The sequence below is a fragment of the Vicia villosa genome, linkage group LG6 (genome assembly GCF_029867415.1).
Source record: "Vicia villosa cultivar HV-30 ecotype Madison, WI linkage group LG6, Vvil1.0, whole genome shotgun sequence".
NCBI lineage: Eukaryota > Viridiplantae > Streptophyta > Magnoliopsida > Fabales > Fabaceae > Vicia > Vicia villosa.
This window is the reverse complement of record NC_081185.1, coordinates 80,254,181-80,277,413: the sequence shown is the minus strand read 5'-3', so window position 1 is coordinate 80,277,413 and position 23,233 is coordinate 80,254,181. Positions and strand designations below refer to the sequence as shown.

At 33.8% G+C, this 23,233-nt stretch overlaps 4 protein-coding genes across 4 annotated transcripts; 1 reads left to right on the top strand and 3 right to left on the bottom strand.

The window, feature by feature from the left end:
* Positions 1-1,265: 1,265 nt before the first annotated feature.
* LOC131613978 (uncharacterized) lies at positions 1,266-3,092 on the bottom strand. The gene is made up of 3 exons (XM_058885612.1): positions 2,760-3,092; positions 2,210-2,694; positions 1,266-2,106 (listed from the first exon to the last, which is right to left on the bottom strand). The coding sequence occupies exons 1-3, from the start codon at positions 3,090-3,092 to the stop codon at positions 1,644-1,646; spliced, it is 1,281 nt and encodes a 426-aa protein (XP_058741595.1). The 3' UTR covers positions 1,266-1,643.
* Positions 3,093-3,690: 598 nt separating this feature from the next.
* On the bottom strand, positions 3,691-4,706 carry LOC131611724 (uncharacterized). The gene has a single exon (XM_058883626.1). The coding sequence runs from the start codon at positions 4,530-4,532 to the stop codon at positions 3,852-3,854; it is 681 nt and encodes a 226-aa protein (XP_058739609.1). The 5' UTR covers positions 4,533-4,706; the 3' UTR covers positions 3,691-3,851.
* On the bottom strand, positions 4,549-5,105 carry LOC131613977 (F-box protein At3g49450-like). The gene is made up of 2 exons (XM_058885611.1): positions 4,621-5,105; positions 4,549-4,552 (listed from the first exon to the last, which is right to left on the bottom strand). The coding sequence occupies exons 1-2, from the start codon at positions 5,103-5,105 to the stop codon at positions 4,549-4,551; spliced, it is 489 nt and encodes a 162-aa protein (XP_058741594.1).
* A 17,014-nt stretch (positions 5,106-22,119) lies between these two features.
* Positions 22,120-22,908, top strand: LOC131613974 (uncharacterized). The gene is made up of 2 exons (XM_058885610.1): positions 22,120-22,497; positions 22,612-22,908. Exons 1-2 carry the CDS (start codon positions 22,120-22,122, stop codon positions 22,906-22,908), a joined length of 675 nt encoding a protein of 224 aa, XP_058741593.1.
* The last annotated feature ends 325 nt before the right edge of the window (positions 22,909-23,233 follow it).

Sequence of the window (23,233 nt, the reverse complement as noted above, 5' to 3'; positions counted from 1 at the left end):
TGATACCGCACGCTGAAGACATATTCACAACAGAAGTTGAAGAACAAGACTGAACAGAAGTTTATATTGATTGATTCAAATTAAACCGTTGAAGACATAATCATTAGCAAAACGGATGCAACACTCCAAAAGCGTAATTTCCAAGGTTGATTGAAGAAGCTATCCACATGAAATTTCTTGGAGAAAGCAAAAGCAAAGACAGCACGTAAACCATTTAATGCTGAATGAACTCAACAAAGCTTTGGAGATAACGGTCAAAAATTCTGAAGTTATATATATACTCATGATCGTTTGAAGAAACATAAGACACAACAAGCAAAATAGAAAGAAACAAGAAAGAACACACAAGAACGCTGCAACTCTGATAAATCATCAAGTGTGAAGAAAAACTCTCAGAAGCCAAACTCTCTTATTCATATTCTGAGTTCATTATTCTGTACTTAATCTTAGTGAAATATCACATTGGTGATTACAACTTTCTAGAAGCAAATCTATACACTATCAACTGAAGTTACGTGGTAACTAAGTCCTTGTGAGTCACGAAAGTTGGTCGTGCAAGTGTAATCAGGTGCTGATTATAGTGGATTATGACCTCTATTGAGAGAGGCAAATCACCTTGTTAAGGGTGGACTGGAGGTAACCTTATTGAGAAGGTGAACCAGGATAAAAATAATCGTGTTCTAATTATCGTTCCGTCATAAAGTTTTAAAAAACACTTATTCAACCCCCCTCTAAGTGTTTTCTCAACCTTCACATTGTTGTGTTTGTTCTGATTGGAATTTATTTTTTAATGACATAGGGTGCAGCACAACCTGGATGTGGCTACTTTCAATGGTTCTATGATGATGCTGAGGGTGAAAAAGATCACTTTATGAGGAATCAAAAGAGTAGGTTGAAAGCTTGAACAAGAAATTAAGGTTGCAAAAATGGAGGTGGAGTTTTTAAAGAAGAAGATTAGAGAATTACAAAATCAATTGAAGAAGAGCATGAATCTGGAAAAAAAATTGGAAGAGATTGTTTTGTTTTCTTTTAGTTGATGTTGTTGTTAGGATGTTGTAATAAGGTAAACCAGTTTAACATAGTTTGGGTCAGATGCTACACATTGGGTTTAAGATGCATAATTAACACTGTTGCTTAACACCAACATAAGTTGTCAAAAAAGATCTTACATAACACAATTGCTTAATAGCAACAGTAGTTGTCCAAAAAGATCTTACATCAGATTCAAAATGCATAATTAACTTATTTTCTTAAGAGTGCTAAAATGTTCATAACATAAAAGAAACACAAAAGACCCCACAATTTAAGATTGCTACAATATAACTAGATTTTCCAGCTTGGGGTGGCTCTCTTGGTAGGAGTTGTCCTTCTTGTTGTTGGGCCAACAACTATTCTGGCTGCATTCAATCTTGTTGTAAGACCAGGTAGTATGAAAGGGGTAGCTGGCCTTCTAACTGGCAACTTCTTTGATTTTTTAGTCACTTTCTTAAGGTAACTGGCTTAGATGCTTGAGACGGCACTAATGTGGATGCTTGAGTAGGCAATGCTTGAGATGCTTGAGCAGACACTGGTTGGGAAGCTTGAGTAGGCAATGCTTGAGATGCTTGAGCAGACACTGGTTGGGATGCTTGAGCAGGCACTAATTAGGATGCTTGAGTAGTTGATGGAACCTTACAAGTAAGCTTGTTGTGACCTTGTTTTTTACACCTGCTGCATGAAACAATAAATCCATTCCTTCTCATTTTTCTATCAGACCCATCAATTTCACCTTGCTCTAAATTCCTTCTCTTTTTGGGCCTTCCAGGCATTTTCCTATATGTTGGGGGCATAACATCAGGATACTCTGTTCTTACCCAAAGATTAGAGCCATTAACAGGAAAAATAACAGGTTTGTAGAATTCAACATATATTGACTTTCTATAATAATCAGGTATGTAGTCATCAACCTTATGGTTCCTACTCTTCATGGATGAAAGTGAATGCACACAAGGTAGGCCTGTCAGCTCCCATCTTCTACATGAACAAACTCTATCCTTCAAGTTGACTGTGAACTTTTCTACAGAATTTTCAAGATGCCTCACTTCAAAGATATGCTCATCAAACATCCTAACAATACATACAATATTCATAAATGTGCTAAAATCAAGGTTTAATGCAATAATAAAAAATGTTCTAATGAGGTTGAATACAATAATCAGAAACGTGCTACCTGACTAGCCACATGTTTATGTATGAGTTTGTTTTCTCAATATTCCTTCTAATGTTTGGTAGCACCTCTTCATCTGCTAGCTTTTCAAACCTCAACCTGTTTGTAGCCCATCTCTCCATCATGTATGTTCTGATTTCCTCCACCATGGTTATCAATGGTTTAGACCTAGAATCCAAGATGACACTATTGAATGACTTTGACATATTATTTAGAACAACATCACACTTGTTACGTGTCTTGAAGTATGATCTACTCCAAAATCTTGGAGGGGTGCCCATCATGTGCTTGTATGCTTCTACATTGACATCCTTCATTACCTTCATCTTACTTTCCCAAGCTTGGTAGTAAGTAGACTTGGCAGCTTTCCATATGATTTCCTTTAGTTTTTTTCCAGGATACCTCTTCCTAAAGTTGTTGTATAAATGTCTGACACAAAATCTTTGTTCTACTCTAGGCAGAAGTTCCTCCATTGCAGGCAATAATCCCTATGACACAAGCAAAGTGTATAAGAAAAATGTAAATGCAAAGTGTAAAAGAGTACAAGTCATACCTTTTGCTGATCACTGATAAACGTGTATGTGAGACACTCTTCCCTTCCACCAAGGTCAGCAATAAGCAACTCCAAGAACCATGTCCAGCTATCCTTGTTTTCACTCTCCACCACTGCGAATGCTATGGGTAACATTTGCTCATTTGGATCTCTACCTATGGCTGCAAGGATTTGACCTCCACAAAGTCCTTTCAAGAAACATCGATCAAGGCCAATGAAATGCCTGCTTAATTTGAAACTTTCCTTACAAGCAGCAAAACAAATGTACAGCCTTCTGAAGTTTATCCTCTGATCATCAGAACCTTCTTGAGCGGGTTGGACATTCAATTTCATAGTTGAACCTGGATTTGCTCTTAACAACTCATGGCAGTAGTAAATAATCCTTGTATAATTCCCAAGGAAATCCTTGTATAAGTAAGAGCATGACGTTGAGTTTGCGCAATGTTGAGGTTGTGGATCTATAGTTCAAAAAGAAACCCTGTTGGGCAAGAGAATGACGTTAAGTTTGTTCAAAGTTGAGGCTGTGGATCTATAATTGAAAAAGAAATCTTGTTAAGCAAGAGAATGAAACATCAAAACACAAAAAGAACCGGGACCATAGAAAAGTGAAGGCCTAATCCCCAAAAGTGCATAGTCATATCCCTTTATGACAAAAGTTAGCTTCTACTCTGATGCAATAATACAACTGCGCTACATGTGATACAAGGGTTTTTGTGTTAATAAAAACTAGAATCTATAGAAATATATCATTATTACGCATAGAAATAAACAATTCTCACTTGCAAAATAGTTATAAATTGTTATGGGCGTAATTAATTCGGCATATCGAAGACAGAGTTAAAGAAATAATTACAAATGAAACCAAGTACTTGAATCAACATCATTATTGATTTGCAAAAACATTATATGCTAAAAATATACACAGATAACAAACTTCTAGACATGGTAATAGGATAAATCCATTGATTCAACATATTTATGACAATTTTGAGGTAAATCAAATGATCACACAATTGAAACAAATTCGATACCAAGTACATAAAGTAACATAAATTCACACAAGTGTAGAAATCATTAGATAGGAACTTATTTTCAAGAAGTTGAAACCAAGCTTTCAACATAATCTTTGAGGGAGGGCCAACATATCTTAGTATTAAGTATAGTTTTCCTTGCTCTGTTATTTCTCATGTTATAGAGAATTACTCGGTGTTGTCGGTTGTTCGCTAATACCACGGTATCACCATTCTCAGATAGATGCAAAGGCATCAATTTTAAATGCGGATGTCCAAATTCATAATTCATTCGAACACTGTGATAACTAAATTTAAGAAACTGAGTCCAAGACTTCTCATCTCCAAATCCCGTCATCTGCCATATAACAAAATCCGTCAAATCCAAATCATGACATAAACAAAGCGAGTCTTTCAACACACAAACACTTGGCCCTACATATGACTCCTTCTCAAAACCTTCCGGGAGCAAAAACTGCCTGTTTGTCTCCTTACCAAGATCAAGAGAAACAATCACATATTTCTCAACCGGATTATCCTTCCTAAGGTTATCCTCATCACGATAGGCTAACCAATTAATACTGCCACTCAGATAAACACCATCATTCTCCCTCGGAACACCATCATTCTCCCTCGGATCAAAAACCAATTGAAGCGGAACCACAGGAAAACTCTGAATGTTTCTCCAACCATTATCACCCAAACAAAACGTTTTCACACTGACTTTTGATTCAGGATCACTCTCACAACCCGACCGCAACATCACTACCTTATAAGTATCAGCTGAATTATCATAACCGAACACAAACTTAACAGATTTCCTTTCATTATTATCAAAATAAGAAAAATACCCTAATTTTTCTGATATTGATCGAGTAGCTGGATTCCAGAAACGGAACCACACTCTTTTAAACTTAGTCCACTCGTTAATCGAATAACCAATCAAACAAACTAATCCATTACATGTTCCAACAACATCGCGACACTCCTTATCCCTCAATCGGAAGTAAGGATCCCTCGGAACGGTGATATAACGGTTATCGAGTAACCGATTAACGGGAACAGTTACGAAACTGCAATCACTGTCCCGTACGCATAAATTATTAGAGATTAACGAGAAAAATGGATTCAACGCAGATCTATTGAAGTGCATTTTGGTGAAAACAGGATCGGTTATGAGAGTGTTCCAGGACTTACTCACGCATTTCATCTGCATCAGATGTTTGACAGTGAGGCGGGAGAGGATATTGGTGATGAGCTCGTCGGGGAGAGTTGGTGGTGTTTTAGGAGTGTTGGATTGGCGGTGACGGTGAGATTTTGGTGGCTGGGGAGTCATGAGTGCGGCGTTGATGGGAAGGAAGCTAACGAAGTGTTGTTATTAGAGTTTCTGCGCAACTTCGAAAACGGAACGGGACGAAATGATAACTTGGGTAAGTTTTAATGCCGCAATGCTTTCTGTTTTCTTGGGTTGATTTGGTTTACTTTCTCATGGACACTATTTATAAAACTCCACTACACATTTTACACATGTTAAAATAATTTTTTATATTTAAATATTATTAAATTACTTTTTATGTTATAAATATGTTAAAAAATGATATTGTATATTTTTTTTAAAATATTTTCCTTTTAAAAAAATTGTATTATATCTTTAAGAAAAATAAAGCAGAAAAGTATTTACAGTAAGAATACAATGTACATTCCTAAAAAAAAAAAAAAGACAATACAGTGTATACAAAATGAAAGAGAATTAAAATATTTTTATTCTTTTTCTATTCGTATATATTTTTCCTTAAAATAATATTATATAATATATTAATTATTTAAAAAGTAATTCTTATATAATTATATACATGTTCCATTTTATATTTTTGCTGGAATAATTGAATATTTTAATATGGAAATGCATTAAATTTAAAATTTATTTGTAATACATGGTCAATTAATCATAGCTGTTGAATATTAAAAAACTTAAGTTTTATTTTAACTATATTGAATATTAATTTTTATTTTATTTTAACCACATACAAAACACGGATGATAGTGATGAATTAACGCTATAAAACAAAATAAAAGTGTGTGGATAGTAATTGATCTCTTCAAACTTATTTCTCTACATATTGACATATTGAGATATACTTAATTTACTTGTAAAATTGAATTGTAACAACTATGCATGAATATTGAATTTATTTAGTTTTTCATATTATATTAATTTAAATATTATTAAAGTACTTTTCATTTATAAATATGTTTAAAAATGACATTGCATATTTTTTTAAAACAAACATTTTCCTTTTTCAAAAAATGATATTATATCATGATTCATATATCAATTCTACAGAAAATAGAATATACTTGTTTAAAGTAATGACATTGGTAACCACTCCTCCATAGTATTTTGCCAAATTATATTTAAATTTCAAAATTAATTTTATTGATAATATAAAATATTTTATATTATTTTATATTATTTTTTGTTTTATGCACTCTGATTCCTAAGGGAATGGTGCCCTAGTAATCTAAAGTTCATGTCGACTATTTTACACTATTAATACATATGAATTAAACTCTTCATTCTAATACTAAATTTTGAACAAACATTTTTATTTATACTATTCAATAAATTGTATGTAAAAATGGTCAAGATTTCATATATAAAATTAATTAGTGTAAATAATTTTTATATTGTCAATTAAATTATAACATTAAATTGTAATTAAAAAATAATTTAACTTTGATACTAATCGTTTATTAAAGGTTATACTTTTTTTTTAGTTTATTAGCTCTATTTTTTTATTAAAAAAGTATAAATAATTTGGAATCCAATAAAAAAATCTAATATTATTCTACTCAAAATTCGAATTGAACGATTTGTCTTTAAAGTCACTCATATGGATGTTGTTGTGAAATATGGTATTGAAAATAAAGCTGAAAAATATTTTCAATAACAATACAATTAATATTCCTAAAAAACAATACAATGTATAAGAATTAATAGAAAAAAAAACAGTAACAGTACAATGTATATTTTACTGTGGTGGTAATGCATTAAGACTACACATTAAGATATTCATGAATGTATGTGTAAAATTGGTTTATGACAACTATGCATACATATTTAATTTATATTATATTATTTCACTAAAGATTATGAGAGATAAGAGATTAATCTACAATATAAGAAAATTATATGCTCTGGAAAATATCATATTGCCCTTCTGTTATCAAATTCTGTCACGTGGATGCCTTAACAATCTTCTTTTTCTTTTACTTCTACTACCAACCCTAATTACTTCTATTTTGAAAAAACATCACGTTCTCTATCTTCCTCTACCTCTCTCTTCCTCTTCCTCTTCCTCTCGTCTCTGCTACTCTATCTTGATCTTCTTTCTTCTCTCTTTCGGCCTCTCTCTTCTTCATCTTCTTCTTCTTCTTCTTCTTCTTCTTCTTCTTTATTTTTTCTTCCTTCTCGTCTCATTCTCTCTCCAAAATCATATTTCTCTCTCGTCTCTCTGGTCTGGTTATCGACATCTCCAGCTTCTACTCATTCAACCCATCTTCACTCATGCAAGAAATCGATTCCTTTAAGCTTGACTTTTATTTTTCCGATATAAATGGTATGTTGTGGTGTTGTCGCTTTATCATGGATTCATGTATTGTTATGTTGTTGTTTATCACCGAAAATGATGTTGTTGTTTTTATAATACTGTTTACAATTGAAAAGCTCAGATCTCTTATTTACCGATTGTCTTTCGTAATGATGTCAAATATTTGTAATTAGTTTGGTGCTGGTAAGTTGCTTCAGTAAAACTCTGCCTCAGTGCTTCAGCAGTGATGGATTCAAGATCTCTGGCCTTTGCGACACGAAGCCAAAGTTTTATGGATCGCGGTGTGGCAAGACACCGTATCAGTGCTTCTAAATCCAACAGAAGGATGAACTATGGATTTTAGGATAAGTGTTTAAGATTTGTTTTTTTAATTTACATCATTTCACTTTCATTGATTTATTTCAACTAAAAATTATTATTTTCTATTTACTTATGTTCATTTATTTCAGACAGTTCTGCTATTGACTTGTGTAAGCTCCTCAAGGATAGGTTGCAAATGTGAGTATGATTAGTGTGTTTTTTTTTCTATTCTTATTGTTTAATACATTGAGATGGTATAACTTGATTTTGATACATAAAGGTTATTATTATTGTTATTAATTACCGTTGTAGATGTGATTTTCTCCGAAGATTGACAAGGTATCGTGCTCATCCTTTTACTCTTGTGTTCTATGTGTGCGGCAACGTGTGCATCGGCATGCATCACATTGCTCGTCGATATCAATCTTGGTAATTGTTATAGATCTTGATTTCTAGATTTCTAGATTTATAATTATAGATAAGTTGCAATTTTTCTTTTATATCATCTGCGGTAGGTAACTGCACATATTCAACCGTTGTTAGATTGGAGGTATGCATCACTATGTTTCTTTATTGGAGGTACCCTTAAAGACGTCGCATCGTATCGGCTAAAACCTATGGTTTTAGGTCTTGAAGGTAAAACCTGTTATCTTCGCAACCTTATCTCTTTTTGGTTTGGAAGTTTATTCAATTTCTGTGGTTGTTAACGAGTTATGAATTTGAATCTCATTGGTTGTTAAGGTACCATGTGCTTTTTGGATTTCAGTGTGAATTTCTTTAAGTGTATTTTTATTTTTAACTTAACAAGGTTTTTTTACTTTGTTCAAATGCCAATGTTTAAGTGTATTTTTATTTTTAAAGGTCTGTGTACTTTGTTCAAGTGTCAATGTGTATTTCTCATTGTGTACTTTATTCAAGGTTTGTGTGTATTTTATTTAACTACTGATTTATCATTTTGAGCAAGCGATGTTAGAGAAGCTGGAGATCAATTCGAAATATAGTGACATATGAATAAAGCGCGTGAGCTGTTTGAAGAAATGCTGCAGAGAGATAGTGTTTCATTATCTTCTATAATTTCGGGTTATCTACGTACAAAAGCTGAGGTAACATTAATGGTACTGATATGTCACATAACATAGGTCATAGAGCATCATATGACCATATAATAAAATTTTCAGAATTTTGTATTGCATGAAAGTATATTTAAACTAATTAAAATGAACGCAAAAGAAAAAAATTAAAGAAAAATAGTAAAATAGAAAATAAAATTCTCATAAAATTACACAAAGTATAAAATTAGAAGAAATATTTTTTGAAATTTTTTCATAATTTTTTGGACCAAAAATGAATTTAATATGAATTTTAGAAGTTAAAATAAAATTAATAGAATAAAATAAAATAGAAATAGGTCAACGGTGCATGCGTTAATTAACATAAAAGACCCACATGTAAAGAAAAAACATAAAGGACTGATTTGTTACAATTAAATAACTTAAAGGACCCTGGAGATAATTTAGCCAACCTAAGATAAAGTAAAAAATGTATCATTACATTCAAAAAAATTATTTAAATAATACTAATAAAAAACTTGAAACTAAATCGACAGATGTATTTCTAATCTGATCAACTATGGGAGTCCTGAATAGAGAGGCAAAACAACCAATCATGTAACAAAAGAAAATTTAAAATGTGGGAGTCCTGAATAGAGAGGCAAAACAACCAATCATTTAACAAAAGAAAATTTAAAAGGGTTAATACATATTTTTACCCCTGCCATATGGGGTTGATTTGAAAAACCCTCTGCCAAAAAAAAAGTTGCAAGAATTTCCATAACATTTGCAGATTCTCTCGTTTTAAACCTTGTAAAATATTTGTTTTTAAAACCAATCTTGCCATTTGAAGATTCAGTCATTTTGAACCCTATAATCTTGTAGATTATGTCATTTTAAACCCTCTGGAATATGACGGGCAAGGTTGGTTTTATTAAAAAAATAATAATTTACAGGGTTCAAAATGATAGAGTCCTTCAAGTGGCAATGTTGGTTTCAAAATAAAATTTTTACAAGATTTAAAATGAGAGAATCTTCAAATGTTAGGGGAATTCTTGCATCTTTTTTTTGGCAGGGTTTTTTCGAACAAACCCCATATAGCAGGGGTGAAAATAGTATTAACCCAATTTAAAATATTTCTGGACTATCTGATTGCTAAGCATAATTATGTGCATATATGAATTTTTTTTTCATTATGCTCGGTTAACCAGCATTGCATGGTGTTGATTATGGTTGCATTAAATTTCATTTAGATTGAATTGTTGTTGGACTATCGTGGTTCAGCCATGTTTTTTTTTGTTTTTTTTTTTAGGGTTAATAGGCATTTACACCCCTGTAATGTTAGCGAATTTTGCTTTTCCCCCCTCCGTTGTCAAAGACAGGTTTTGGCAACGGTTTTTCGTTGCCAAAACCTGCCTTTGGCAACGGAGGGGGGAAAAACAAAATTCGCTAACATTACAGGGGTGTAAATGCCTATTAACCCTTTTTTTTAATATTAGCATTACTAATTCCTTTGTTCATTAATACAAATACTTTTATTTATATAATTGCACTAAAAAAATTATTAAAACATATTGATATTAAATTTTAAATTTAGGGTATAATATTTATATTATTTTGTATTATTTGTAATATGCGGTCATTGTCACAATAACTATTATATTTATTTTATAATTAATGCAAATAGACTTTTTTATTAAATAATTTTATTTTTCTTTCTTTTCATTCTTATTACAATGTAACATACAAGTATCCGTGCGAACGCACGAGTTACACACCAATATTGTGTGAGCGCACGAGTAACCATATCAAAATCCTTGCAAACGTACGAGTTAATATATTTTTTGTAGAATTAAAAAAATAAAAGTAAAAAAATGTATTAAACCAAACACGATAAAAAAGGTTTATTTTTTAATTATTTATGTATCGAATTTTTTTTTATTTTGAATGTATTTCCAATTTAAGATACAAAATTATTTAAGATAATATATGAAAAATTGAAATATATATTATTGTTGTAGAACAATTTTGGTAAAATCATTATGTTTTTATTTTAAAATTTTTTTTTTTTTAAAATTAATATCTATTATGATAAAAATATGTTTTTTTAATTAATATCTATTTTGAAAATAAAGCGTGCGTACCACGCCTGTACCCGTGCGAACGCATGTGTAATACGCCAATATCGTGTGAACGCGCAGGGAAGCATATTAAAATTTTGACTTGAGTTGTTACATTTTTGTACAATTGCAAAATAAAAAAAAATATTTAAAATAATGTATGAACCCAAACTCGAGAAAAATGAATTATTTTTTAATTATTTATGCTACTAATATTTTGATTTTAAATTTATTTTTAATTTAAGATACGATAAGTTTTAAGATAATAAATGGAAAATTGAAATATAATATATGGAAAATTGAAATATATATTAGTGGTGCAAAACAATTTTGTTTTTATTTTAAAATATGTCTTTCTTGTAAAAATAATAAATTTTTTTGATAAAATAAAAATATTTTTTACTATACTTTGAAAACAAATGCGCGTACCAAACATTTTTCTATACATTTAATTATTTTTTTTATGGGTACCGAACATTTTTCTATACATTCAATTATTATTTTTTCACGGGTACCAGACATTTTTCTATACATTCAATTATTATTTTTTCACGGGTACCAGACATTTTTCTATACATTCAATTTATTTTTTAACTGGTACCCGACATTTTCTATTAAAAAATATAAATCTAAAACAAATGCGCGTCCCGTACTAGAACCCGTGCGAGCGCACGAGTTTGTTACTAGTTTACTTTTATAATAATTTCTAGAAAGTTATTCTACATAATAATTTATTAGAATCATTACTTTTGTAAATATAACCATTGAATTAAAAGTTTTTATTGATTAAAAGTTATTAATAAGAACTAGGGGTGGGAATAGGCTGGGCCGAGTTAGACTTTGCTAAGTTTGAGTTTGGCTTCCTAAAATATTTAAAGCCTAAGTCTAGCTTGTAGCCTATCATGGAATTATTTTTTTGGCCTGGGTCTGGCCTTTTGAAGGGCAGATTGACTTATTAGCCTACTTAAAAACCTATTTCACTTGAACATTTGTAAATAAGTCATTCAACTCGTCTTTATATAGACTAACAAATTAAAAGATCAGTGAGATTAAATGTTCGTTTGCATTAATTTATTTGAGTTTATCTAGTAGCATAAATTTTGTGATATTATTCCTTGTCAAAAAAAAAAAAAATTATGATATTATTTGTTTGAGAGAACTTATCGAAACAACTTATGACATTGTTCATAAGATTTTTTTCATCTTATTTTCATAATTTCTTCAAAATAACTAAGATTTATTTTTATATTTTAATTAAAAAAAATAATATAACCATGATAAAATTATTCATATTTATTTAAATAGGTCGGCTTCTTACACTTAAAAGGTTTTTTATGTGGCATGTGGCCTAACCTTTTTAGCTAAATAGACTTATAAAAAAATCTAGGCATTTTCTATTTATCTAAAAAGTCTGACTTGACCTAAGCATATGTAGGCTGGGCCGTAGACCTCTGTTAGTCGGTCTAACCTATTCCCACCCAACTTAATCATTATATAATTTAACTCTTACATTTTAAATATTTTGCACTATGAAGAATTACTTTTTAATTTTGTTTTAAATGAATTATATACTAATAAATATACTATTTTAATTAATAAAATTATATATATATAATTTTAAAATAAATTTTAATTTTAATTTTAAACTTATTTCTTGATACATTTGTCAATTTAAAATAATTTTGTACATTGGTAATTCGACGTCTCAAAATTATATCACATATAAAAAAGATATTGCCTATTCAAAAACTATATATTTTAATATAAACATTTATATTTTGGAAATATAAATACTTTAATATACTTTGGTAAAAAAAAAATTTTATATATTTTGTAAAAAAATTATAAAGGTGACCAAACAATTTTGGTGGTTTTTAACTCAAACATCATTATAAGATAAGATTTTAATTTTTAAAAAATATTGTATAAGGTGGCAAAATTATTTAACATGTTTTTTACATATTTTATTTCATAAAAACTTACTTTTTAAAAATGGAATAATAACTCTTAAAAGTTCACGTCCGTTATAATTTAAACATGAAAAGTTTTTTTATGTAGCTTTATAAATTTAATCATTTTTTTGTAAATGGCCTCATCTGAAAGGAAGTGAATTTCGTTTAAGTAAACAAATACAAAATAGCTGTTTATACTAAAAAATCAATTTAAATTACTCTATATTCCTACGTGGAAGGTGATGTGGAATTGTTTATATGTTTGGCTAAATACCCTTTTTGGTTTCGTAAGTATACTCTTGGGTCCATTTTGGTCCCTCAATTTTAAAAAGTTCCAAACTGATCTTTTAATTGTTTTAAAAGGTGCACGTTTGTCCTTTATGTCAAATAAGGTGTAACATACGTTAAATATTCCTACGTGGCAGGTGATGTGGAAATGTTTATATGTTTTTTTATTATATGTGTCATTGCTTCCATCCTTTCTTCAAATTAGCTTCATCCCTAATTTCCTAGTTTCTAGGGTTCACATTTTCAGAACAAAATCAAGTCTTCTTCCTCAACGAATTCTTCCCCAGTTTCTAGGGTTCACGTGGAAAATGAAGTCTTCTTCCTCAACGAATTCTGGAGAATGTACATACAATTCCAATTTGAAGAAAGGTGGGAGTGCAGAAGGGATGTTGCGATGGAAATCTAAATATGGCCGTGGAGACATGGCTACTCTACGAAGAGCTTCAACTGTCATGAACTATGGGAGACAATTTTGGGGTTGTCGTAATTATAAGGTAAATCGTATTTAATCGCATTCCATTGTGTTAGAACATAGTTTGGTTCTAATTATATTTTAGTGTTTTGATGATAACAAGCAAACAAATTGTGTATAAAGAAAACATGGTACTCTAATAATATGTTTCTAATTTCAGAAGATGTACCAGTACCAGCAATCAGAACTTGAAGAATCAGAACTTAAAGCTAGTGAAACTTCTGATACCGCACGATGCAAACATATCTACAACAGAAGTTGAAGAACAAAGCTGAACAGAAGATTATAAGGAATGATTCAAGTTAACACCGCTGAAAAGCAACTTCTGATACCGCACGCTGAAGACATATTCACAACAGAAGTTGAAGAACAAGACTGAACAGAAGTTTATGCTGATTGATTCAAATTAAACCGTTGAAGACATAATCATTAGCAAAACGGGTGCAACACTCCAAAAGCGTAATTTCCAAGGTTGATTGAAGAATCTATCCACATGCAATTTCTTGGAGAAAGCAAAAGCAAAGACAACACGCAAACCATTTAATGCTGAATGAACTCAACAAAGCTTTGGAGATAACGGTCAAAAATTCTGAAGCTATATATACTCATGATCGTTTGAAGAAACATAAGACACAACAAGCAAAATAGAAAGAAACAAGAAAGAACACACAAGAACGCTGCAACTCTGATAAATCATCAAGTGTGAAGAAAAAACTCTCAGAAGCCAAACTCTCTTATTCATATTCTGAGTTCATTATTATGTACTTAATCTTAGTGAAATATCACAGTGGTGATTACAGCTTGCTAGAAGCAAATCTATACACGATAAACTGAAGTTACGTCGTAAATAAGTCCTTGAGAGACCAGTTGGGTCAGAAGTCTCAAGAAGTCTAGGACTAATTGAGTCTTAGAGGATTGGTTAGTCACAAGCAGTTGGCTTGTGTGGGATTATTAATCACCAGTAGATTGGATCGTGCACTGTATTGTGACTCACGGCAGTTGGTTGTGCAAGTGTAATCAGGTGCTGATTATAGTTGATTAAGACCTCTATTGAGAGAGGCAAATCACCTTGTTGAGGGTGGACTGGAGGTAGCCTTATTGAGAAGGTGAACCAGGATAAAAATAACCGTGTTCTGATTATCCTTCCATCATAAAGCTTTAAAAAACACTTATTCAACCCCCTTCTAAGTGTTTTCTCAACCTTCAATTGGCATCAGAGCACCTGGTTCTGGGTGCAAGCACTTAACCGTGTCAGAAAAAGATCCAGAAGGAAAACACTATGGCGAATGATTCAAACAACAACAACAGCTACACAAAACCTCCTGTGTTCGACAGAGAAAACTTTGAATATTGGAAAGATAGGATTGAAAGTTTCTTTCTAGGACAAGATCCTGATCTATGGGATATTGTGGTAGATGGTTACAATCATCCAGAAGATGCAAGTGAAAAGATAGCAAGGAAGAACATTGATGACAAACAGAAGAAGGAATTCAAGAATCATCACAAAGCCAGAACTATCTTGTTGAGTGCTATCTCTCAAGCAGAATATGAAAAAAATCACCAATAGAGATACAACACATGATATATTTGAGTCACTCAAGATGACTCATGAAGGCAATGCTCAAGTCAAAGAAACAAAAGCTCTATCTTTGATCCAGAAGTATGAAGCCTTCAAGATGAAAGAGGACGAGACTATCGAAGCCATGTTCTCAAGATTTCAAACCTTAATAGATGGTCTAAGAGTTCTAAACAAAAGATACACCAAAGCTGATCATGTAAATAAAATTATCAGAAGTCTACCAAGAAGATGGGTGCCAATGGTTACATCATTCATAGTTGCAAAGAATCTTGATGAAGTATCCCTTGAAGAACTCATCAGTGCATTAAGAAGTCATGAGATTGAGCTCGATGCAAATGAGCCTCAAATGAAAGGTAAGTCTATAGCTCTTAAATGCGTTAAAAAAAATATGAAACTAATGTTTTGCAGGCTAAGGAAGAATGCTCAAGTGATTCTGGATCAGAGGAAGATGATGAGTTGTCTCTTATATCCAGAAGAGTAAATCAACTTTGGAGGAACAAGCAAAGGAAGTTCAGAAACTTCAGAAGGCCAGAATATAAAAGAGAAACCTCTGAATACAGAAGGCCTAGCAGAAGAAGCGATGTGTTCTATGAATGCAATGAACCAGGACACTTCAAAAGTGAATGTCCTAAACTGCAAAAAGATAGGCCTAAGAAGAGATCTGAAAGGAAGAAAAGCCTGATGGTTACCTGGGATAATTCTAAATCATCTGACGACGAATACAACTCAAAAGATGATCATGCCAACATAGCATACATGGCCACCACAGAAAATGATTCAGACTCAGAAGCTAAATCAAATGAGGTATTTTCTGAATTTACTAGAAAAGAACTTGAAGAAAGCTTATCAGAACTTTTAGAAAGACATAATAGATTAAGAGCAAAATTTAAAAGGCTAAAGATTGAATTGTTAACTGAAACAAAGAAACTTCAACAAGAAAATTCTGAACTTAAAGATAACACTACACAACTAGTAAAGGAAATGGAAACAAAGATCCTTAACAGCACCTTAAAATCTGATATCCTGAAAGAATATGATGATAGTTTTCAAAAATTTCTTGTTAAAAGCATAAACAGAAGCAAAATGGCCTCAATGATTTACGGTGTTAGTAAAAGCAATCAAAAGGGAAATGGCTACAAAACACCTTGGGGTGAGGAACCATACATACCTAAATCAGTTGATGACATGGAAATAAAATATAAACCCTTTGCACACACAGTTTAAATTTGGGCATACTCACAATATTAAATATACATCCTATTCTGAAAACTATTGTGCTAGACCTAAGCTAAGACAAAGCTTTAGGTACACTAACATCAAAGGACCCAAAAGGATATGGGTACCTAAGAAGAAAATTATCTATGTTGCAGATGCCCTTAGCAGTGAAGTCAAAACACCAGTAATGGTACCTGGAAACTGGATGCTCGCATCACATGACGGGAAGAAGGTCTATGTTCCAAAGCTTGGAACATAAATCCGGCGGAGACGTCAGATTTGGACGGAACCAAAAAGTGAAGATCATTGGATCAGGAACTATTGGTAATGGTAACTCTCCCTCTATAACTAATGTATTACTTGTTGAAGGATTAGCTCATAATCTGTTGTCCATCAGTCAACTGAGTGATAATGGTTATGATATAGTCTTCAATCAAAAATCATGCAAGGTTGTAAGTTAGAAAGACGAATCAATTCTTTTTACTGGTAAAAGAAGGAATAACATTTATAAGATTGATCTTTCTGATCTTAAATTTTAGAAAGTGACTTGTCTTCTGTCTGTAAATGATGAGCAATGGGTTTGGCACAGAAGATTGGGACACGTTAGCTTGAGAAGATTATCTCAACTTAACAAACTCAACTTAGTAAGAGAACTGCCCAATTTAAAGTTCAACTCAGATGCTCTTTGTGAAGCATGTCAGAAAGGAAAGTTCTCAAAATCCTTTTTCAAATCTAAAAATGTTATTTCTTCTTCAAGACCTTTAGAAATTTTACATATTGATTTTATTTGGTCCAGTGAAAACATCATCGATAAGAGGTAAGAAATATGGTTTAGTCAATGTAGATGACTACATCAGATGGACATGGGTAAAATTCTTAAAACATGAAGATGAAACACATACTGTATTTTTTGATTTTTTTAAACAAATACAAAATGAAAAAGAATTTAAAATCATTAAGGTCAGAAGTGATCATGGAGGAGAATTTGAGAATCATCTCTTTGAGAAGTTCTTCAAAGAAAATGGAATCTCTCACAACTTCTCCTGTCCTAGAACACCTCAGCAGAATGGGGTTGTTGAACGTAAAAATAGAACATTACAAGAAATGGCTAGGACAATAATCAATGAGGCCAATATGGCTAAGCACTTTTGGGCAGAAGCAGTAAACACTCCATGCTATATTCAAAATAGAGTATCCATAAGACCTATTCTTGATAAGACCCCTTATGAACTATGGAAGAATAGGAAACCTAATATTTCATATTTTCACCCATTTGGTTGTACTTGTTTTATTCTTATTAGAGTATTCAATAGCATAGGTTTATAAAAGCAAGCCAGTCAATTTAGACTGACAACTGGCAGTTGTAACTAGGACTACCTGCTACAGCAGGTCACAGCTTGACTCTATATAAAGCAAGCTGTGCACCATTTGTAACTAACTTTCCAGATCTACAACAAAGAGTTGTAACTGAAATACAAAAGTTCATCTATCTTTTCTCTTTCTAATATGGTATCAGTTTAGCTTCTCGATCCATGGACCCACCGCCAGGATCACCGTCTTCCGCTCACGTTACATCGTCTTCTACTCCGCCGCCGATGGCGGTGGTGGACGAATCTCGTCGTCTTCAGTTCGCACTGAAGATCGCTTACAAACTTGATGAAAAGAACTTTCATCTATGGCGCCAGCAAGTGGAGCCGTACATCAATGCGCACAATCTCACCGATCTCGTCGTCTGTCCTCGTATTCCGTCCAAGTTTCTCTCCGACGATGATCGTCGTTCCGGTTCCGTCAATCCGGCGTATGCGTCGTGGCTTCAGAAGGATCAGTTGCTGTTATCGTGGCTTCAATCAACGTTATCGAGCGACATCATGTCCAGAGTTCTTGGTTGCACTCATTCTCATCAACTTTGGGATCGCTTGTTCAACTACTTTCAGAAGCAAACTCGCGCGCGTGCACGCCAACTCCATGTGGAACTACGTGCTGCGATGCTCGATTCACAGTCTATTTCTGATTATTTGTTGAAGATTCGCACGATCGTTGATGCCCTAGCCTCAATTGGAGATCCTGTTCCAGTTACGCATCACATTGACGTCATTCTTGAAGGATTACCAAGTGAGTATGCCTCTGTTGTTTCTGTTGTAGAAAGTAAGTTTGGAGATATGGATTTGGATGAAGTTGAGATCCTGCTTATTGCTCATGAGTTACGATTGAACAAGTTCAAGAAGCAAACTACTCCTGACATTGCCTCTCTGAACCTCACTCATGCTCCTACTCACACTTCATCACCTTCACCTGATGTGTCCAAGTCTGACATTCCTTCTGCTGCTCCTGCTACACCTTCGCCTGAACCTGACTATGCTTCCTTCAGAGGAGGAAGGTCTAATAGAGGTGGCAGAGGTAGAGGTGGCAGGATCTCTGGAGTTCAGTGTCAGCTTTGCACTAAAGTTGGACATTCTGCCTTGAATTGTTGGCACAGGTTCAACCAACAGTTTCAGCCTCAAGTTGCATATGCCAACACTCCTTATGCTCCAGCTCCATGGTCCACTCCTCAGGTTGCTTATGCTCAAAGTCCTGCTAATGTGTGGACAAGACCTACTGCTACTGCTCAAGCCAGGCCAACTGCTTATACATACACTCCTAGCACTTTTGTTGCCAATGCTGCTCCTGTCCAAGCTGCTGCCACCTGGTATCCTGACTCAGGTGCCTCATTCCATGTCACCAATGATGCTGCCAATCTTCAGCAACAAGCTCCATGTGAGGGTGATCGGTCACGATTCTCACTATGTCTTTGTCACTTTCCTGATGATAATCCAGGTATTTTGCACTGCTTAATGTCATAGTATAGTCTTTTTAAGCTGTTTAAGTAAGTTGGTTTGTTTTTGCAAGTTTTATCCGTTTGTTAGTTTTCGAGTTTATTTTCCCATTTTATGCGTTGGTTTGGTTGTTTAATGGTATTTCAGATCTAGGAGATTCTTCACTCGACCCAGTGCAAGAAATGTCGGAGGTAGAGCGCAAGACAAAGAAGAAAGGATAAAATCAGTGGTGCAACACGGGCGCCCGTGTTGAGTAACACGACCCGTGTTGCTGGGAGTGTAAGCAAGAAGGAAAAGTGGAAAAGCAGTGGTGCAACACGGGCACCCGTGTTGCCTAACACGACCCGTGTTGCTGCTACTGAGTGCAAGAATTATTTTTAGAGGAGCCAGAGGACCAACACGGGCACCCGTGTTGCCCAACACGACCCGTGTTGGCTTGCTACGCTGATTTTCATGTTTTTATGCTTTTTACTCAAAAAGAGATCCAGAAGGGCGTTTTGGTACATTCCGACTTAAAAAGAAGGGTTTGCAATATATAGTGAAGGATGGAGAAGAGAAGGGGTATCTTTTACACAACCAAAGGAATTGAGTCTGAAGCAGAGCAACGTATGAGATTATTGGAGAAGGAAGATCATTCATGAGCAAGAGCAATTGAAGATCACAAATTCTCCAATTATCTGTAATGTTTAACTTTGATACTTTTGAATTTCTTTTGAACAATATGAGTAGCTAAACCCCCCAATGCTAGGGGGGTGTCCCTGATTTGGTTTGTAATAACTTTTGATATTCTGATTTGATCGACTTCATGTTTATGTTATTCAATTCAATTTTATACTGTTTTTAATGCCTTCTTTATCGGACCAATAAAGATTGTTCTGTGATTAACAATTTGCCGGCTCGCAATTGTTAGGGTTTGTATTCAATTGAACCATAGTAGATATCACCTAGGACTAGGGATACCCTATGGTCACTAAGACTTCTTGATAGAAAACAAGCTTGGTTTTATCTGTTAGCTCTAAGGACTTAGGTTTATAGATGAAAAACCAAAGGTTTGCCCAATAAGGATTTAGGGGCAAACACTCTAAAGATTTAGTAATTGAATATCATGAACTTGTTGAAGAGATCTCAAATAAGAATTCAGGGTTATTACAGAGCAAATTACACACCTTACCTTGGCATTTACTCATATCAGTGAAAAAGGCTTAAATTTACTTTCTGCTATTTTTATTTTAAATTTAGAAATTATAACTCAATCAAAAACACCCGTTGACTTTTTATTTAATTGAATAATTATAAAACTTATATTCAAACGCAGTCCTCGAGATCGATACTTGGTTTTTAACCTTTTATTACTACTTCGTAAAAATAGTACACTTGCTATTTTTCCGATCAAGTTTTTGGCGCCGTTGCCGGGGACTGCCAAATATAAGTTAAATAATAATTCAATTGAAATTTTGTTGCTCTGCAACCAAAATTTTATTTTCTGTTATTTGAATTGCTCATACTAATATTCATCTAATCTTTGTATGCGAGGTAAGGCCTCAGCTGAACTTCTTTTTGACGCAGAACCAGAAAGATTATTTCAAGCAAGACGCCGAGAAGCTAAACAAAGAGAACTGGAAGCAAAAGAAGAACCGCTGATAGTTTCAGATCCCGAAACAGAGAAGACTCATTCAATACATTATGAGGATTCAGATTCTGAACCTGAAGCTATGGCCGAAGACCCACCTCCTATGGAAAGGCTTTTAGGTGATTATGGAAGAGCAAATGCACCTCTTGGCCGGATGACAATTGTTAACCAACCGGTCAATGTTGCCCATTTTCAGCTACACCCGGCAACAATAAGACAACTCGAAAAGAAACCGTTCTCTGGAAGAATCAATGAAGATGCAAATAAGCACTTACAAAGGTTTCTTACTATGACAACGTCATTAAAGATAGAGGGGCATTCTGAAGAGGCCAAGAAATTGGTGATGTTTCCATTTACACTGTCAGACGATGCTGAAGAGTGGTTTTACTCTTTACCTGCTGGAAGTATCACAACTTGGCAACAAATGGAGACAACATTTCTGAATGAATATTTTCCAGCTTCTGTGTATATCCGCAAGAGATATGATATAGTTAATTTCAAACAGAAGGAGGGAGAATCACTTGGAGATGCGTATAAAAGATTCAAGCGGTTGTTGGTTGCATGTCCTACTCATAACATGGATGCAACCGAGCAAATGCAGAATTTTGTGAATGGTGTTAAGCTTAAGACTAAACAATTAATTGACACAGCTGCTGGTGGTTCAACAAATTTTAAAACAGCCACTGAGATAAAGAAGATCATTGATGCTATTGCAGCAAACGAACACTTAGAGCTGTATGACCGCAGTGTAAATCAACCAGAAGGGTTAGTTGATTTGAAGTTGACGAATCAAGTTGTTAAGATGGAAGAGCAGATCGCAGCTGAAGTTGAGCGCAGATTAAAACAAATGGCTCTTGAAAAACAAACGGTGGCTCAAATTCAACCTGCACAACCGACTCAAGCAGTGAATTGTGAAATATGTGGGGGACCTCACTTTGCCGTACATTGTGTGGTCACAGCTCAGCAGGTGGAAGAAATCAATTTTTTGAAGCAGAACAACCCTTACTCTAATACTTACAATCCAGGGTGGAAGAATCATCCAAATTTCTCCTGAAAGGATCAACAAGGGAATGTTCCAAAACAAGGGGTGATTCCTTATCAAAATCAGCCACAACAACAACAGCAGTATCGATCACCGCAACAACAACCGTATCAACAACCTTATCAACAAGCTCAACAACAATTCCAACAACAAGGGCCAAGAAAAGCAGATTGGGAGATCGCCATTAAAAAAATGGCTGCTCAAGGAACTCAATTTCAAGAAGAAACAAGAAGTAATTTTCGGAATACTGGAGCTTCAATTAAAAACCTTGAAATTCAGATGAGTCAAATAGCACAACAATTGGCAAATCCTCAACAACAGGGTGCTCTACCTAGTACCACAGTTACGAATCCCAAAGATCACAATAATGTGAGTGCTATAGTAACAAGAAGTGGAAAAGCGAAGGAAGTTGTGGAGGAGAACGCTGAAGAAGAAGAACCATTGCTTGAAGTAGATGTAGAAATAAAAGAGAATGAAGCACAAGTGGAAGACTTGGGTGTGTTGGAACTAACAACTAAAGGGAAGACTAGTGAACAAAAACCGGAAATCAAATTACCCTTTCCAACAAGAAATAAGAAGAAAGGACAGCACGAGAAAAACTTTCAAAAATTCTTGGAAATGTTTAAGAAACTTGAGTTGAACATACCATTCCTGGAGGCGTTAGAACAAATGCCTACCTATGCCAAGTTCATGAAAGATATAATCTCCAAGAAAAGGACAATCGATTGTGATCCGATTATTCTAACTGAAACTTGTAGTGCTATTTTGCAGGGTATGAAGATTCCGGTGAAGAAGAAAGACCGAGGCTCTGTAACTATTCCTTGTACTATTGGAGATAGATCATTTAAAAAGGCTCTTATTGACTTAGGAGCAAGTGTTAGCCTTATGCCACTGTTCATCTACAGGAGATTGGGAATTGGTAAAGTTCAAGATACAAGAATGACACTCCAATTTGCCGATCATTCCGTAAAAAGACCGTACGGGATAGTAGAAGATGTGCTTGTAAAAATAGACAAGTTTGTGTTTCCAGTAGATTTTGTAATTTTAGAGATGCCAGAAGATGAATAAATCCCGATCATTTTGGGGAGACCATTCTTAGAGACCGGGAGATGTTTGATAGACATAGAAGAGGGCACGATGACCTTGAAGGTGTATGATGAAGAGTTAAAAATTGATGTGCGAAACACCATGAAATACAAGGATGATGTTGCTACTAGTCAACATATTGAGGTGATTGATCAAATTGTTCACAATGAGAATGCTTTGAAGTCACAACAATTACCTTTAGAAAGAGTGTTGAGTTTATCAATTTTCAACGAAACTGAAGAGGGTGACGAAGAAGAGATAGAAGTGTTGAATATGATGGAGGCAAAACCTTTCTTTAAAAGTTCTC